This window comes from Barbatula barbatula, assembly GCF_947034865.1.
Source record: "Barbatula barbatula genome assembly, chromosome: 17".
Taxonomy (NCBI): Eukaryota; Metazoa; Chordata; class Actinopteri; order Cypriniformes; family Nemacheilidae; genus Barbatula; species Barbatula barbatula.
Genome location: NC_136780.1, coordinates 12,238,499 through 12,255,307, shown reverse-complemented (window position 1 = coordinate 12,255,307; position 16,809 = coordinate 12,238,499). Strand labels below are relative to the sequence as shown.

Genomic DNA, 16,809 nt, shown 5'->3' with positions numbered 1-16,809 from the left:
AATGGCATTTTGTACTTTGTAATGCCTAAAAAGCTTAATATCTACCTCTCATTTCCAAACGATGTCATTTTCTAGCGCACACAAGTAGCCCGTAATATACCATCGACTCCGTCCTCGATCTCACTGGTTTCATCCGGTTTCACGCTCAGGGATTTAAATAGAAAATACAGAGACCCCTCCCTCTTTCTCCTCCGCTTCCCGCTGACGTCACTTCTCTTTATAAATAACAGCGAACAGCTTCTTTTCGTAAGACAGCAGCACTGCGGTTCATTCTTCCGGACGTGGAAGGTCTTATCCATCCGAACCTTTTCAAATGGGCCCCGTCGCCTAGCGTTTTCTTCCCAACGCCTCCGACTGGATTTAGAAGGGTGCTCATCAGCACGAGCGGCGCGAGAAGGTTCGTCTAAACAAACGCCAAAGTCGTGTGGTCGTGTTTAACCGTAGACGAGCATGACGGGTGGGCGATTGTTATGGTCTGGGCTCTAGCTAGCGGTCACGCAGCTGTCAGTGTTTACCGCAAACTGCGTGTGGTTTATCACAAGTTGCCATGTACTGCTTTGCCGTGCACGCGTGCGTGTTGTCACGTAACATATAGTACAAATCGTATCTTTTATGATCGCACGAACATCCATCTGCATCTCTCTGGTAACGTTTACTGTAATGTAACCCGTTTATTGGAACATAAGTGGATGATATTGCCTTTCAGGGTGTGTTTGCCAGATGATAGAATATAGGTATTTTAAGCGAGGTTGATTTATTCAGTGTCCGAGTCAACATATCTGACCATCTGTCCTCCTACAGGGCTTCCATCTGTTTAGAGAAGTTTGTAAAATGGCAGCCATCCCAGCTAGTGGTTCTCTTGTAGCCACTCACGACTACTACCGAAGTAAGTAGCCTTCAAAGCACGTACTTGTCGTAAGTTAATGTCTACTATTAATAGTTAATGTAATGCTGCGCATGCGCCTTACAAGACTGTCCCTTCGCAGGGCGCATCGGCTCTACATCCAGTAGCAGCTCGTGTGGCAGTTCAGAGTACAGTGGGGAGGTTATTCCACATCATCCGGGTGAGTAATGCTTCATTCATTACTGATATCTACACCCACTGTGCATCATTTTTGTATTGAGTAATTCGCTCATAAGGAAGTTGCCTAATTGAATTCAGAAAAGCACTTTTTTGTAACTATAGTGTTAGTCATTGGGCAGGACTCGGATTGGCCTGTTTGATTACATAAGCTGACCACAAGACATACTGTGCACATCAGCCTTTTTAAGAGATACTGTTACCCGTCAACATCACTTTAGTGCTTGCGTAAATGCTTGCATCATTGCATATTAAATCCATTAGAAGATTAGGTTGCATAAGCATGGACTGTTGCTTTTTTTGTTCTGACGTGTTTAATTGTTCCTTAGGTCTGCCCAAACAGGATTCTGGTCATTGGTGGTCCAGTTTCTTCTTTGGGAAACAGAACCAGCCTGGTATGGGAACTCTTGCTGAAGAGGCTCAGCAGAAGTGAGTCAAGTCTTGAGGTCTTTGCAACATTTTAGAGAATTGTGAGTTTTAAGATCTTCACAAGATCTGTGCAAACAATTCGAATTCTCTCTTCAGGTCAGGTGTGGTTAGTGTGACCAACGGGCAGGTGACCTGTATTGCCCGGGAGATGGTGATGAGACAGGCGAGTGAAAGTAGTGATGGAGGCAAGTCGGAGGCAGGAAATTCTCCCCATTCCTGAATCTGTGACCAGCTCAGGACCCTCAACGCTAGGGGACTGATATGGCTCCCAATCTTTTGTTTGTTTTTTACACTTCCCATCCATATAATGGGCTGTTTTAGTACTTTTTGTTTTTTATTCATCATTTTATATATGGAAAAGTTTGCAAACGATTTTGTACATTTTTAAACATCTGTAACACTGGTGCCGTTCAATGTTTTTGTTACCTGTTGCCATTGTATTATCCTGTGTTTTTAGCACAATAAATGGTCTTAAACAGCGTGTCGTCTAGTTCAATATATATTTTTTAAATCATACAAAAAGGTGGGAGAAAATCTGTAATAAACCAATGCTAAAGAATGATACATTTAATCTCATGGTGTTCTTGGGGAATATATCTACTGTGGTTTTTTGGCACATTTATACGATCTTGGAACAATGTATTTTCATGCAGTAATTTTGTCTATGTTCAAAAAGTGGACTAGGAAGGGCCTTCTGGTTTTTTGTTCAGCCTATGAAAGAGAGCTTATATAACACCGGTGGTGTTCACACTCAAACAACACAATGCACAATCGTCATTTTTTTATATGGACTAGAAATACAAACGTGACAGTTAACAGAAAACACATTTTGGGGTCACTGCTTATTTGGGACCAGTTAGTTTAGAAAAGGATATCTCGAGCTATAATGAATTGATATAGAGATTTTGCTAAATACAGAGACTTGAACATATTTTAAGCGTCACAGAAACCTCTCCTATTCTCAAATTCTCACACTTTAGAAAAGGTGAAGGTAATAAAAAGCAGCGTGAAGAGACACAGACTTAAGCAGGATGAGTGCAAGACCAAACATGCTTGGTTACGCACTGTAAACCCCTACAGAACAGTTTTTTGCACACTACGATGATGTTGAATGGCTTTTATTTGTGTGCACACTGATTTTCCAGGTCACTTAGTTTTGCCGGCTGGATGGATACATGGAAAAAGCCTCTTTGTGGCATGCTGACATGTTCTTTTTCTTCTTGATTCAGCAATAAGCAGGATAGCGAAATATGCGACATAGTACAAACGGCAATATGAATATTTTACAATATAAACAAAACTCAGTTGCCCTTTTGGAAAATGGAAGCCCTCCAGAGTCTAGCTCCGAACATCACTAAGTCAAGGTTCATAAAAACAACATGCACGTCTACATACAGTATAGAGAAGGAGGGAATTGCTGTGAGCTCTTAAAGGGATAGTTCAACCAAAAATAAAAATTCTGTCATCATTTAGTCACCGCACGTCTTAAGAAATAAGATATCTGGACAAATGTCTCAATAAGGGCCGATGTTGTTTGGTTAGCAACTTTCTTCAAAATATCTTCTTTTGTGTTCTGCAGAAGAAAGTCATACGGGTTTGCAATGACATGATGGTGTGTAATGTAATTTTTTATTTTGAGTGAACTATCCCTTTAATATAATCTTCTCCAGCATTGCTGTGCAGGTGTCTACTTGACAACACGGTCAGCAGGGCTTAGACATCTGCCTGAGGTTCTGCTCGATGCCGGGCTTCTTAAAATTAGGTCTACCGGTCCAACCGGTCATGTGTCCTGAGTAATCTGTTTTCAGACAAAAAATAAAATATTTAAGAAATACACACATTTCTATGTCACTAATTGATTGAGTAAATGGCTGACATTGACCTTGTACACACTGTGCCAAAGGTTACATTTTGATTAAGCTATTGCAGCACACAGAATGCTCTTTGGAAGATGCTCAAATCACGCTGGGACAACATGCTCATTGGGTCTGGCACAAACTTGTAAAGTCCATGCCATCGTGAGTGCATGTTGTCATTTATTAAAGCAATACAGCAACGTACTATTCTAAAATTAAGATTTCTTTTAAATTTTTCACTCAAATTGTTATGTTGATCATTTGTAATGACAAAATAGAAATGAAAAGGATCTGTGCTTGGGCTGTCAATAAAGGTCTCATAAAATGTTAAAAGAGATAAATAATGAGACAGTAAACTGTGAATATTCCGTTCAGCCAGCTTGGAAAGCTGTAAGTTATTCAGTTGACGAAAAACATCTGTTTCCTGAACTTGTGCATTGTACCTTGATGTTTAGATATGGTCACCCAGACTGTAACTTGTCTTTGCTTTGGTTCTATGAGGTTATCCGACAAGCTGTTTACTGCTTTTATCGGGTCTGTTGGATTGATGCCTGCAAACAAAAGGACATCAAGACATAAACACAAATAGGTCGAATGATAAGGAAAGATGAGATGAAATATTCTAAAGATTTTCATGTACGGCACAAACTAAGTTTTGAATTTATTTTTGTATCATTCACTTGTGGGAAAACATTTCTAATATTATAAGATTATCTTATAAATTTACATATAAGATTTAATGACTTTTTCATGATTTAAAAGTGTACTTTTATATTTTCAAACAAAATTGCTTCACATATCAATTTAATAATAAATCTATATCTTTTTATAAATGAATGAATTAGTGAATGGATGAATGATGATGAATTGTTTTACTAGTACTGAATTATATTAAATTAATTCAAATTACTAAATACATTATTAAATAAATAATACAAATATTTACTAAAATATTACCAGTATTCATTTTTCAATAATTTTGTAGTTTCTTTATGATTTCTTGTCATTTATTAAGACTATATTTACAATCTTGAAACAATAACACCACCTGGACATTTGTAATTGATAAATCAACCCAGACAATAAAATGAGCACATCATGTCATTGACAGAATGTGAAGTTCTGGTTAAACTGATCGCAGTTTAAATTCTCTCAGAAATGACTTTGGGTAAATAAAGAGAGGAATCTAGGACTTTTGATGTTTTCGTACTGTTTGAGTATTTGAGCAATTGATCTATTTCTGTCTATTCTCAAAAAAGATCATGATTGTTTGCTTGGGTTGATAAGGCTAAAATAGGAACAGTGTGTACAGGTTAAATACACAGCTTTGGGAAAGAACACGTGTCTGCTCAAACACAACGGAGAGCTAAAAATAGAGCTGCACTTACTCCGGTAAAACTCTTTCCGGGTAAGCAGAGAGCAGGGGGCATTTACTGTGGTCATGGTCAGCTTTTATCTGTATATATGATAAAACCAAAGAGTGGGGAAATTGGATGTTATTTGGAACCTGGGAAAAGAGGGAAAAAAGGGTTGAATTCATGAAAGTGGGGTTTTAGGGGCTATGTATAAATATCATGATATGGGGGATGTAAACACCTTGTAGTTCCTGGAAGGAAAACTAAGAAATTATGAAAACCAGAAAACACGCTTTTAAAAAAAGACCAAATATGTTGACTTCACATAAAGCGGACTTGTTGACTGTATATAGGTGAAATACAGGTGTGTCAAAGGTCACAAAAAGGACTTTCGACCCCCTTTGTTTTAACTGTAAACTGAAAATGCGTATGATGGATGAAAACAAGGCCAAAATCTGACAAAATCTTCATGTGATTTAAAGTCAGTAAGGTGGATAAATGTGTCAATTAAATGTGACAAGCAGGCTAATGTCTTATTTTGTTAAAGTCTCTTTTTTTCATGCATTTACTTATATTTTCACAGAATGTTATTTATACACTGTAAAAATGTGTTGTTTTTATTGGTTCAACTTTAAAATGGTTGCCTTAAAGTTTTAAGTCAATTCAACTTAAAAATATTAGTTAACTCAATGAATTTCTCAAGTTAACTCAACTCGTTGAGTAAATCAGGAGAAGATTTTGTGATGTCTTGCATATGCAAAATTTGTGTTGGCCTATACATCAGGATGATGTTATGTGCTGTCAAATACAGTATATGTGCTTGATGAACATTTCACTTTAACAGAAAAAAAATAACAACCTCCAAAAGCCAGCTTGTGCCGCATGGTTCTCTCAGCTCTGAGGTATTAAGGGATTGTTAGCCAAGTCATCTCTAAGCAAACGCTATCAGGCAGTAGTGTTGATCACTAATCCTTTGCCAAATAAAAATGAAATTGGTCTTGAACACAAAAGTCCTTGTGTAAAACCACTGCAGAAAGAGATGTACAGTAATCCAAAATGACATAACACACAACATTGAGAAGCACTTCAGATGACTCTTGAATAAAAAGTATGAAACAGTGGGAGCATAAAGTAATACTTGATCTCGATTGATCTTATTTTTAATTTAATATTTAATACTGTGCGTATGTACAGGTTTGGCAACGGCCATATTTGTAAACACTTAATTGTGAAATTCCCTTAAAGTTGTACACATTTGTGCAATAAAGTCCACTAGGGAACATAAATACTATGCTAGTCAATGGGGGATGAGATCTGTTTGGTAACACTACAAAAAATGGTGCTGTATAGCACTAGAAGTGATTATTGGCTCGTAATCATAGGGGAACCACTTTTATTTCTTCAGCGGTTCTTTGGGATGAGTAGGTGCTTTTCAGAACCATACAGGGCGTAACAGGTTCTTAACATAACTGTGCTTAATAGCACCTCGGTCACCCCAAAGAACATCTGAAGAACCTCTGAAGAACCAATGAAGCACCAAGATATGGTGCTAAATAGAACTAAAAGTGGTTCCCCTATGATTACGAGCAAAGAACCTCTTTAAGTACTATACTGCACCATTTTTTAGAGTGTACTGACATTCTTCCAAATATCTTCCTTTGTGTTTAGCAGAACAAAGATATGTGTACAAGTTTGGAACAAAATAACAGAATTTACATTTTTGGGTGAACTATCCCTTTAAAGGGTATTCGGCCTGCAGATGTGAACATGTATGTATTGACCTTCATCCATCCATAGTAACACAAAACACAGTCACAATAATCTCATTACCCCACTTGGTTAGTAGCATGCCAACACAGACATATCAAGGTCATACACCATCTAGGTAAAAAGGACCATGCATTAGTTTGTTTTGATGTGAACTTTAGGAATGACCTTGCCTTTTCGTAAGCTGTCTGTCATGTGTAACAATCCTGAAAGTCCAACAGAAGTATAAATGTTCCAGAAAATATACTTAAACTAAGCCGTATGAATCCTTTAGCATGTCAAAACACACATAGGCTAAGTAAACTGTAGCTTTATATCACACCCCTCCCAAACTCTTAGACTGTCACATTATTTGCTAAGGAGCTGAAGGTCCCACCCATCTGCTTTCTTGACCATTGGAGAGAGAGACCAAAGAAATAAAAAATTTTCCATTCTCTAAAATGAGATTATCTTCAGACTTCGATTAGTATTTTGCAACCGCTTGACTGTACTCATTTTTAATAAATGAAATGTTTTTGGTGTTCTCGTTGCCTTTTTCAGTTTCAAGACTTTCTAGAATTTATACTGCTGAGAAAATAGTGCTCCGTCTTAGAAGTTTGGAAATCCATGCAAAAAATGATAAAATTTAAACAGTCTGTTATGACCCACATTTGCATGCATGGTAAGAAAACTGGAACTTCTCAGGAGTAAGAAAACAAGAGTCACTGCCAGACAGTGTTGAACAGGAGGAGCCAGTTGAGTGAAACCTCCTCATGGGTCGACAGCTCTGGCCTGCATTTAAAGATCATTCTGTATAAAGGTGAATGGAGGCTGGAGAACATAAAAGGGAAGATATAGGGACACAGTGAAGAAATGGGTGTTTTCTGGACAGTTGCCTAGAGAGGCGATATTATGGATACGTGATCCGACATTTAATGATGCTTTAGTATTGTTTACATTCACAGACTTTTGGTGACGAAAGAAAAATCTTCTTCACTTTCGATGCAAGAAAATGTTCATTATCAGTTTAGGCATTTACCGTGGCTAAAAGGAAGTGCATATATGTGTTAAAATAAATCCAATATTTTCCCAAACACTTTTACATAAGAGTAAATTATATATAGGACTACATTTGTATATGAACATCACATGTACAGTACATTTTAAGATACGTTTTTGTTCTGGCTGTTGTGTATTGTGTGTACATATACTATTTCTTCAAAGCCCATTTTATGGATCTGAATGATTGATCTCTACTACTATAGTACAGTTACTACAATTGATAACCCTTGTCACCACATTAACAGATATTCCATCTGCAGGTCTGTGAAATCGGTGGTTGGTGCCCATAAAGGTTAGTAGGAGCATGTCTATTTGTGGTTTGACCTTGTTTGACAATTTGCAAAACAGCAATATATGAAACTTGCTGCAATATATTCGCTGTGTATCTGCAATTTACCTGCTGTCTATTTTCTCCATTCCCCGATTCTCAGCAATATGATAGGGCTATGTGAGGGCACGGTGACACGTGGAGAAGCCAGGTGGGACAGATTACCTGTTTTGCAAGATCAGAAACCATAAAAAAGCGATAAACTGTAATCTTCATGAGGTTCATGAGAGAATATCACTTTATGCAGAACCACAAAACTCCCAAAAAACTGAACACAAAACTTGTGAAAAGCATGTTTTTTATAGTAAAAGTGCATTAACTATGTTTTTTTGCAGATTGATTAAAAGTTATAATACCATAGCTTTATTACAAATATGGTTAAACTATGGATACTATGGTTTTTCTACAAAAAAAACCAACTATTAATATAGTTAAACAGTGATAATTTAGTAATTTTCATTATAATTTCGTTGCCTTGGAATCTTTATCAAAATTAATTTATTCACATTTTCTTATTTAATGAAAAATACGGTTTATGTTATGTTTTTTTCTTTACGCTGGTTATAGTTTTGGACACTTTTTTCAGAACTTATTCTATTTACAAAGGGAAATGCCAAAACTCTGAAGCTCAAAGTCTCAACCGTAGGCCTATAGATAGAACAGACCATTATCTTCATTCTAAAAGTAAATGATCCAGTAAGGACCAAAAATGATTTCACTGTGCGAAAGCAACAATTTTAAGTTGTACAAAGACTTCTTAGACCTAGTGCCTTAGATAGTTCACCCAAAACCTGTACATTTTAGAAAAATTATATTTTAAGAAATGTATTTTGTGTTAATGCAAGTGTGACCTGTCTTGTTTGAAAAATATCTCATTCAAATAAATATTTGAGTTCTGCAGAAGAAAGAAAGTCAAGCTGTTATAAAAAACAAAATAATAAAACAACTGGCAACTCCAGAAAAAAACATTTTAAGGTCCCTCGGCAAAACAAATGTATGGTTCTCGCTTAGGGTTTTAACCAGAGTTTCAAACTGAGAACCTTAACCTTTATCCTTAATTTTTAACAAAAGAATCTGGCCTAATACTCAAGATCTGAAGGGCAGGAGGCAGATCGATGGCCATCGATGAGAAGATCACGCCGTGACCCCATGAGAGCAGCAGTGGCGTGACCCGAGCTCAAACACGCTCTCTCCGCGTGCACAACCACAAATCACCCACACACTGACAACTAGCCACCGGGATTTCACTGGAAATATCAGCACAATCTGAGAGATCCGAGCAAAATTATTATTAAGACAAGAAATTAAACACAATACTGAACATTTAAATATGTTTATTACTTTATTTAAAAACATGAAAGAATCTTAATTATTATTTCTTCATCAAAAAAAATGATCAGAGAACTACCACCCACACTGTGAATGAATAACGTTAATAATAAGTTATTTCTAGTGATGCAAAGGACACTCATTGTTCGCGTTCATTCCACGCTGTACAGATCGTCACTGAAATAATGGCATACGGTTCCATCTGCTGGTTATATTATATATTGCACCAGCCATTGTTTCTAGGCTATAGCATTTAAACTATGGATATATGCAACAATACAGTAACAGTTGCATTAATAAAAAGTATGAAGATATCACAAAAAAATAGAAATATAAACTGGTCAGACTGGCTCGCCTTTTGTAAAATGATTGAACAATCTGCCATGTGTTTTTCAGTTTACTGGCCAGGTAATCTTTTCTTTTGTGGAACATTTGGCGAGTTGCCATAAATGCAATAAACAATATTAAAACCCACTAACAATACAAAAAGAAACAGCGCAATATAGAGAGTATACAAAGCAACAGATAGCAGTGTTTTGTATCCTGTTTTACAACATTTTCATTGACATGTCCATGGAAATTGCCCGTTTTAAACATGCATCAAAGTAAGATAGTCTAGCAAGATATTTGTTAAAAATTTTTACACTCAGATTCATTAATGTGTTTTGCTTCTAAAGAAAATAATCATTGATTTCACACATACAACTTTAACTATTAACGCACCAAACAAATATGAATTATTCTCAGAGAGCAGCAAAAGGGCTTTATGTGTGCATGTTCTGGTGTGATGAAACAGATTAATCTACATATCTAGTAATGTACCAAAGATGATTCAATAGCATAAAATTGTCTTTAAAAATCGTGTCTTGGTCAGTCTTGTTCTACTTTGAAACACTGAAGGGGATCATACAGAGACAGAAAACTTCCAGCCGAGTCAGTCCAAATCACTGTAGCGACTGATGTTTTCTAGATTGTGCCTCAGATCTTTAAAATCAGGCCGGTCTTCTGGCTTCGCCCTCCAGCAGGACAGCATGATGTCATATATGAACTGCGGACATTTGGGTGGAGCGGGCAATCTGTAGTTGCGTTGCGTGATATAAACAAACACCTCATTTGTTGCTAAACCTGCACAATGAAGAAATCGATATAATAAAAATAGGAATAAAATAAAGCCTTGAATCATTTTTACACACATATATAAATTGACCTGGATAAGGTATCCCGCCGTAGGTGAGAATCTCAAAAAGAAGAATCCCGAATGACCAGACGTCAGATTTATTGGAGAAACGGCCGTGACTGATAGCCTCAGGTGCCGTCCACCTGTATGGGATTTTCTTCTCATCAGATACATAAAAAGGCTCCTAGACACAAATAAAGATGTAAATTAACAAATGGTTCGGACTCAAAGAAGGCCAGCTCATTACAGACTCTTTAACCCCTGAAGTCTAGCTTTTGTTGAAACTAGTAACTCTGTATCAGCACCTATCTTACCATTGCTCTTTTATGACATATCGCTTATTGCTCCCTGAACTCTTTGTAAGTCGCTTTGGATAAAAGCGTCTGCTAAATGACTAAATGTAAATGGAAGTCAGGACCCTCTATGACTGACGCTTAAAAAGACTTCAGAAAGTTTGGAGAAGATACATTATATGCAGCCATGCATACAGATCATAATAATATCACAATACATGCACTTGTTTCCAGGTGCACAAATAAGCTCACAGAACTGAAACAGTTGGGGGAGATGTGAGAAAAGGTATGTGTAGGACTCTACAAAACATAATACTAAAAACATTCACTGTTTGTTCGGCATATGAAATAAGAGACGTAATAAATGTATATGTCATTATGACCATATGTCCATATCATGAGGGATACAGTATATACGATGGACTTTAAAATGGTGGATTCGTTTTTTAGCCTTCAAAAAATAGAGACAAAGACAAAAAACTTTCTTCCAATTATAGAAATAAGTAGTAGCAGGAACAAGAGTGTTGCGTAGGGGGAAAGCAGATTTATTTTTGTCTTTGTTGGTGTTATTTAAATCCTGTGTGTGTTCTGCTTTTTCTGAGCACATTTTCCTCAGGTTTGTCAGATGGATGCAGCTAGACTAAAATAAACCCCGGAGAGATACATGTTCAATTAATGCCAAGATCCACAGATGGCTTAATATGTTTGGATGTTTATGCATAAATTATTTGAGCTTCCTCTTAAAAAATATAGACATGAGTGTCATTTCCTTTCTGCACTTACTAAGAATGCACTGTCACTTGAATATGTTTGGTAAAACCGTGAGAATAAGAACAATGTTGAGAAAGCAGAACTGAAAAGAAACCAGTTTGTTATATTCCCCTAATCATTTACGTTGGACATGTATGTGTGGAGCAGATGCTTTAACCAAAGCAACTTACACCACAGAGCAGATAGAATTATAAATGAAATGAAAGGTGTTATGACAGTAGGCTACAGTGTATCATAGCAACGCACCTTAGTGATGCGGGCCAGGCCAAAATCGGCAACTTTGCAGATATATCCATCTCCAACTAGAACATTTCTTGCAGCGAGGTCTCTGTGAATACTGTTATTGGCCTCTAAAAATGCCATCCCTTCTGCTACCTGAGCTGCCATGTCGATCAGAGAAACCACATCTAATGCCTCGCCTTCTGGACCTGAAAGTTAGGATGAGAGCGATACAAAAAGTGCACTGATGAACTTAAAGGGATAGTTCACCCGAAAAAGACAAGTTTTGTCTTCATTTACTTACCCCCAAGTTGTTCCAAAACTGTGAAATATTTTAATAGATATATGTAAATGAGATACTATGGAGAATGTGGGAACCTGAACAGTTCTGGGGCACCATTGACTATCATAGTAGTTTTTCATCCTACTATGGAAGTCTAGTGCCCCAGATCTGTTTGGTTACAAAAAATCCTAAAGTCTTTCTTTTCTGTTCATCAGAACAATTCAATTTAGACCGGTTTGGAACAAGTCAAGGGTGAGTAAATGATGACAGAATGTTTATTTTAGGGTGAACTGTCCATTTAAAGACGGAGAGTTTAATAGATCTCACCCACATACATACAGTTAAATGTTCGCTAACACACAATTTAATGGTAAAAATAGGATCTTGGGGGCAGTGACTGACCTCTAAGGAAGTTTAACAGGTTGCCCTTCTCCATGAGCTCTGTGATGATGTAATAAGGGGTGGATGACGTGCAGATGGCAAAGAGAGAGATGAGGTGTCTGTGACGCAACTGCTTCATAATCTGCACCTCCATCTGAAATTCTTTCTGTTTAAGACAATCTGTGGTGTAGAGAGACAGGGAAAGCTTTCTTCTTGTTGATTGTCATTTGTAATATTATAGCTAATACAAAGTAATATATCAGTCTAAATTTAAAGGTGCAATGTGTAAGATACACTGAAGCTTTAAGGTTCAATAATTTACCAGTGTAATGTTTTTAGGGTCATTGCCAGTCTGTGTGACCCACATTTGTTCTGCTTCAGCTCACACGTACAATGCAATAGTGTGTGCCGTGTACAACCCAGACTTGTTGGTTTCTAAAGTACTCATGTCCTTATGCTGCAGGCGGTGCAGGTGATACATTTAATGTTAGAATGCTTTCGATTTGCGCTAAATATAATACTCTATTATTAAAAGATGTGTAGCCATGCCATTGTTGTTCAATGATGTCCTTGGGGTAAATTCTTGAAGGCTGAAACTGACAAAAGCACAATTCCCTGTAGGATCTAGGTTTCTGTCTGGAGTAATGTTTATGTGGCTTTTGAAATGGGTTACATAACACAGTAGTCGTTACATTTCTCGAATGTCTACTTCCTACCATTTCCTGACATCAGATTTGTGAAGGCCAAGATCTCTACACATGTTTTTAAATCTTAGTTTTGTTTTATGAATAACTTTTTTATGAGAGAACCGGAGACGTATTTGATGAATACCATTTTTAAACATACACCAGTTTAACAGCAGATCGTTTTTATGTTTGGAAAACAAAGAGAGGCATTTAAACTCACTGACTGTCATCCTATTTTTAGGAGAATATTCATAAATATAATTTTAAGAAAGATCTGATCTGTTCTTTTTCAAACAAAAGAGGTAAAAAAACGTTTTTGTGTAATAAATCTTCCATCTGTTACAATGGTGTTGTAGTGGCTCTATTGGTAGAGATTGTGCTAGCAACAATGATATCATGGCTTTATTTTTCAACCCACAACAGGGTTAAAATCCTAAAAAATTTAAGAACACTGTTATAAATTTAAAGCGATGGTTCAGCCCAAAATAACAATTTTCACCAAATCTGTATACATGTCTTTATTCTGATGAACACAGAGAAAGATATTTGGAAGAATGCTTATAACCAAACAGTTCATGGACCCCATTGACTACCATTGTAGGAAAAATACTTTTGTTCAGTTCTGTTGAACACAGAAGAAGACATTATGAAGAATGTAGGGAAGCAAACCGTTCTGGGGAACTTTTGACTATCATTGTCATTTTTCATACTATGGTGGTCAATGGGGTCCAAGAACTGTTTGTTTACAAGCATTCATCCAAATGTCTTTCTCTGACTTCAACCAAACAAAGAAATGTATACAGATTTGGAACAACTAGAGAGTGAGTAATTCATGGCAGGATTTTCATTTTTGGGTGAACTATCCCTTTTAATGAAAGCTACAGACTTTCTCACCACCACAGTAATAGATAATTTCATGTCGAATTTGAAATTTAATTCACTTCACATGTGGACATGGTTGAAATGTATGTTTTGCCATAAAGCTTTTGTTTGTCACAGCGTTTGGCAAATATCTAACCAATAAAAAGTATTAAAAAGTGCTTGTCAACTTTGACAACACAGTATTTTTTATTTCCTGAAAAACTCTTAATTTGGACTTTAGTTTGTTTGTTGAACGCCGCATTATGTTTACTTACATTATGTATGTTTGTATCCGACAGGTGGATTTTTCCTTCCTGTGACATAAGATCTATTATACACCTCAAACTATAAGCTCACCGTTGTTCTTGAGGATCTTGATGGCCACTTTCATGCGATTCTTCCATTTGCCGCTGTAAACATCAGCAAAGTGACCGCTGCCGAGCTGCTCTTCAAGGGTAATGTCCTCTTTTGGCAACTCCCATTCGTCGACTGTTGAGTGTGACAGATCCTGTGGTTGAGGCCTTTTCTACAACCAGGAAGGTGAATCATAAGTGACAGGAAGTGATGTAAGTTTTTTGACATTACACATTATAACAACTCATATATTAACGAATTTGTGAAATGAAGTTCTTTAAACAATAATAAACATAACATCAGGCACATTTTTGTTTGCTGGTGGACTGATAAGTACTTTTGGAACAAAAGCAAATCTTTACAGCATCAAAAAAAGGCCAGTTTAACATGAAACTGACATTCTCGTAAAACTGAAGCAATTATTTCAACCACTTCCTCAAATAACAGAGCTGAAAGGAAACTGAGAGAGAAATAGCAACAAGCAGGAGAGAAGAGGAGATGGAGAAGAAATAGAGATTGTCTTGAGAAAAGAGAAATGTATCTTTGTCTTACCCTATAGCAGGGACATTTCAGTCTGTCCAGAGAGGCCAGAGGGTGGGATTGATAGTATTCCACCACCTCTAATACGCTGGAGAATTTAAGAGCCGGATCCACATAGACTTGACCATTAGACTCATAGATCTTGAAGTGTTTTGTTTTGTTCTGTGCCTTTACTTTGAGAAAAGGTTCAAGAGGAGAGAAAGGTCAGACCAACATGACAGTGAACAGCAGAGATGGTATTCTTCAATCACCAGACATTTGATGTAAGAAGACAATAACACAAGCTGGACTCTGAATGAATATCCCAGATCAGCATATCACTTACTGTAAAAACAATACAGACCTGAGATCACGTGGCCTATGTTATTGGACTCGCTGATTCGCAACAGGAAGGATCCATCAATATTTCCAGGTGACATGAGGTGACTTGAGGCCTCAACACGGCTCATCTTTCCAAAGAACCATCTGCAGCATTCAAATCAAGGGGGTCATTCACATTCCTTCACTGACAGTTTATCACGAAAACGTTAGGATAGTAAGACATGGGTGTTTAATACAGTTAGGAAAAAGTGATTATCTCTATTACAGCTACAGTGAATCTAAAAATGGTTACTGAGAAAATCACACAGACTCAAGAGTAAATGCTTTGGATTATCCGGAAACTTTTTCCGCTTTGTTGCCGAGTACAATTTATTTTAGATTTAATTCTATAGCACGTTTTAGCATTTTGCATTGTGCACATGGGATTACAGAAAATGCATTTTAAGACAAAACAATAGAGACATAAGGAAAGAAAACATTATAAAAATAAGAATAACCCATAAGAAAAATATGAATATATTGTTTAAAAATCATGAAGGTTCGTACTTTGGTTTGTGGTGCTATATTCATATCTATGGGTGTCACAATATACCGCTGTGGACAATAACTGTGATATTAATTACCAATTTAATTCTACACATATCAACTATTCATAACATCACAATTATGCCTTAAGAGTCTCTATGGTTAAAACTCTCCTTTGACTGAATTTCTTAAATGTTCCTGATTGTGATAACCGTGCAGTGATCATTAATACCGTGACATATCGTAAATGAGTAAACAGTAAACTTTTATAAACAAATATAGCAATAAATTGCGCGGGTGTGACTTTTTTTTCAATCTAAAACCATTGTTATGGTAATAACTGTATGAATGTATGTTTGATCCGGATAAATTGGTCCGGGTATTTCGGAAAAGCAGCCAATGACTTAGGAACTCTTATTAAATGATGCATGTGTAAAAAATAAAGTCTATAGAATAAAGTGGAGACGTTAATGGAAGCCAACTCACGGTTGAGATTCCACGGATTCCACGCGTGCCAAGTAATTACGCGGAACAAACCCCTTGGCGAGAATACAACCATTTATGTCCGTTTTCCTCGCGCTCCACCATTCACCGTTCCGGCTGACGATCTGGAATATATCACCAGTTTTAAACGACAACTCCTCGACTTCCCGAGCCTCAAAGTCCCACAGAGCTGTATATACAGCATTGTCGATCTTTCGATGTGTCTGGATAGCACTCACCGGCCGCGCGTAACGACCGAGAGACTCCGTGCCACTGATGGCCGAGATGTTGGTCACATCTGCCGTCAAACCACTGTCAGTTTTCACGCTGTTTTCACCGGCGTCACCCGAGGGTCCGTATATTCGGTCCCACAATGTCTGAAGACATGGGAAAGCAGCCCTCAAACATTCCCCCATGGGATTACAGTGCCCGCGCTGGGCGCGCTCTGGAAAGACACCTGCTTTGCTGGATGGCGATGTGAAAGAACGCGGAGCATGACTTTAGAGAACTGATGTAAGTGTGGAGTCTTCCGCATTTTTACCACGCCTGTGCACAGTGACACAAAGTTCTGTAGGCTAAACTTGAATTATTTTGCAGTATTTGAGGGTGGTGACAAGCCTGCCGAATGCAAGATATCAGCTGTTAACCATTAAAACCATTACCTCATTCCTTTATAAAGTGGATTTTGGGATTGTTTGAGTTAGGATTACATCCCAGATAACATCCCAC

General features: G+C 37.2%; 2 protein-coding genes across 2 annotated transcripts; one reads left to right on the top strand and one right to left on the bottom strand.

Annotated features, from left to right (window-relative positions):
* The first annotated feature begins 193 nt into the window (after positions 1 to 193).
* ppdpfb (pancreatic progenitor cell differentiation and proliferation factor b) lies at positions 194 to 1,991 on the top strand. The gene is made up of 5 exons (XM_079477803.1): positions 194 to 397; positions 802 to 886; positions 987 to 1,064; positions 1,411 to 1,510; positions 1,607 to 1,991. Exons 2-5 carry the CDS (start codon positions 832 to 834, stop codon positions 1,728 to 1,730), a joined length of 357 nt encoding a protein of 118 aa, XP_079333929.1. The 5' UTR covers positions 194 to 397; positions 802 to 831; the 3' UTR covers positions 1,731 to 1,991.
* A 7,185-nt stretch (positions 1,992 to 9,176) lies between these two features.
* Positions 9,177 to 16,645, bottom strand: ptk6b (PTK6 protein tyrosine kinase 6b). The gene is made up of 8 exons (XM_079477873.1): positions 16,084 to 16,645; positions 15,095 to 15,216; positions 14,764 to 14,924; positions 14,215 to 14,383; positions 12,332 to 12,490; positions 11,674 to 11,855; positions 10,394 to 10,547; positions 9,177 to 10,311 (listed from the first exon to the last, which is right to left on the bottom strand). The coding sequence occupies exons 1-8, from the start codon at positions 16,494 to 16,496 to the stop codon at positions 10,121 to 10,123; spliced, it is 1,551 nt and encodes a 516-aa protein (XP_079333999.1). The 5' UTR covers positions 16,497 to 16,645; the 3' UTR covers positions 9,177 to 10,120.
* Between the last annotated feature and the right edge of the window lie 164 nt (positions 16,646 to 16,809).

Excerpts from the sequence above, each read along its gene's own strand:
- ppdpfb (XM_079477803.1), top strand. The coding sequence starts at position 832 with ATGGCAGCCATCCCAGCTAGTGGTTCTCTTGTAGCCACTCACGACTAC. Across the intron at positions 887-986 it reads CACTCACGACTACTACCGAA|GGCGCATCGGCTCTACATCC; the intron begins GTAAGTAGCCTT and ends GTCCCTTCGCAG. Across the intron at positions 1,065-1,410 it reads GGTTATTCCACATCATCCGG|GTCTGCCCAAACAGGATTCT; the intron begins GTGAGTAATGCT and ends ATTGTTCCTTAG.
- ptk6b (XM_079477873.1), bottom strand. The coding sequence starts at position 16,496 with ATGGGGGAATGTTTGAGGGCTGCTTTCCCATGTCTTCAGACATTGTGG. Across the intron at positions 11,856-12,331 it reads CCTGTTAAACTTCCTTAGAG|GTCCAGAAGGCGAGGCATTA; the intron begins GTCAGTCACTGC and ends CCTAACTTTCAG. Across the intron at positions 10,548-11,673 it reads GCCTGGCCCGCATCACTAAG|GAGCCTTTTTATGTATCTGA; the intron begins GTGCGTTGCTAT and ends ATTTGTGTCTAG.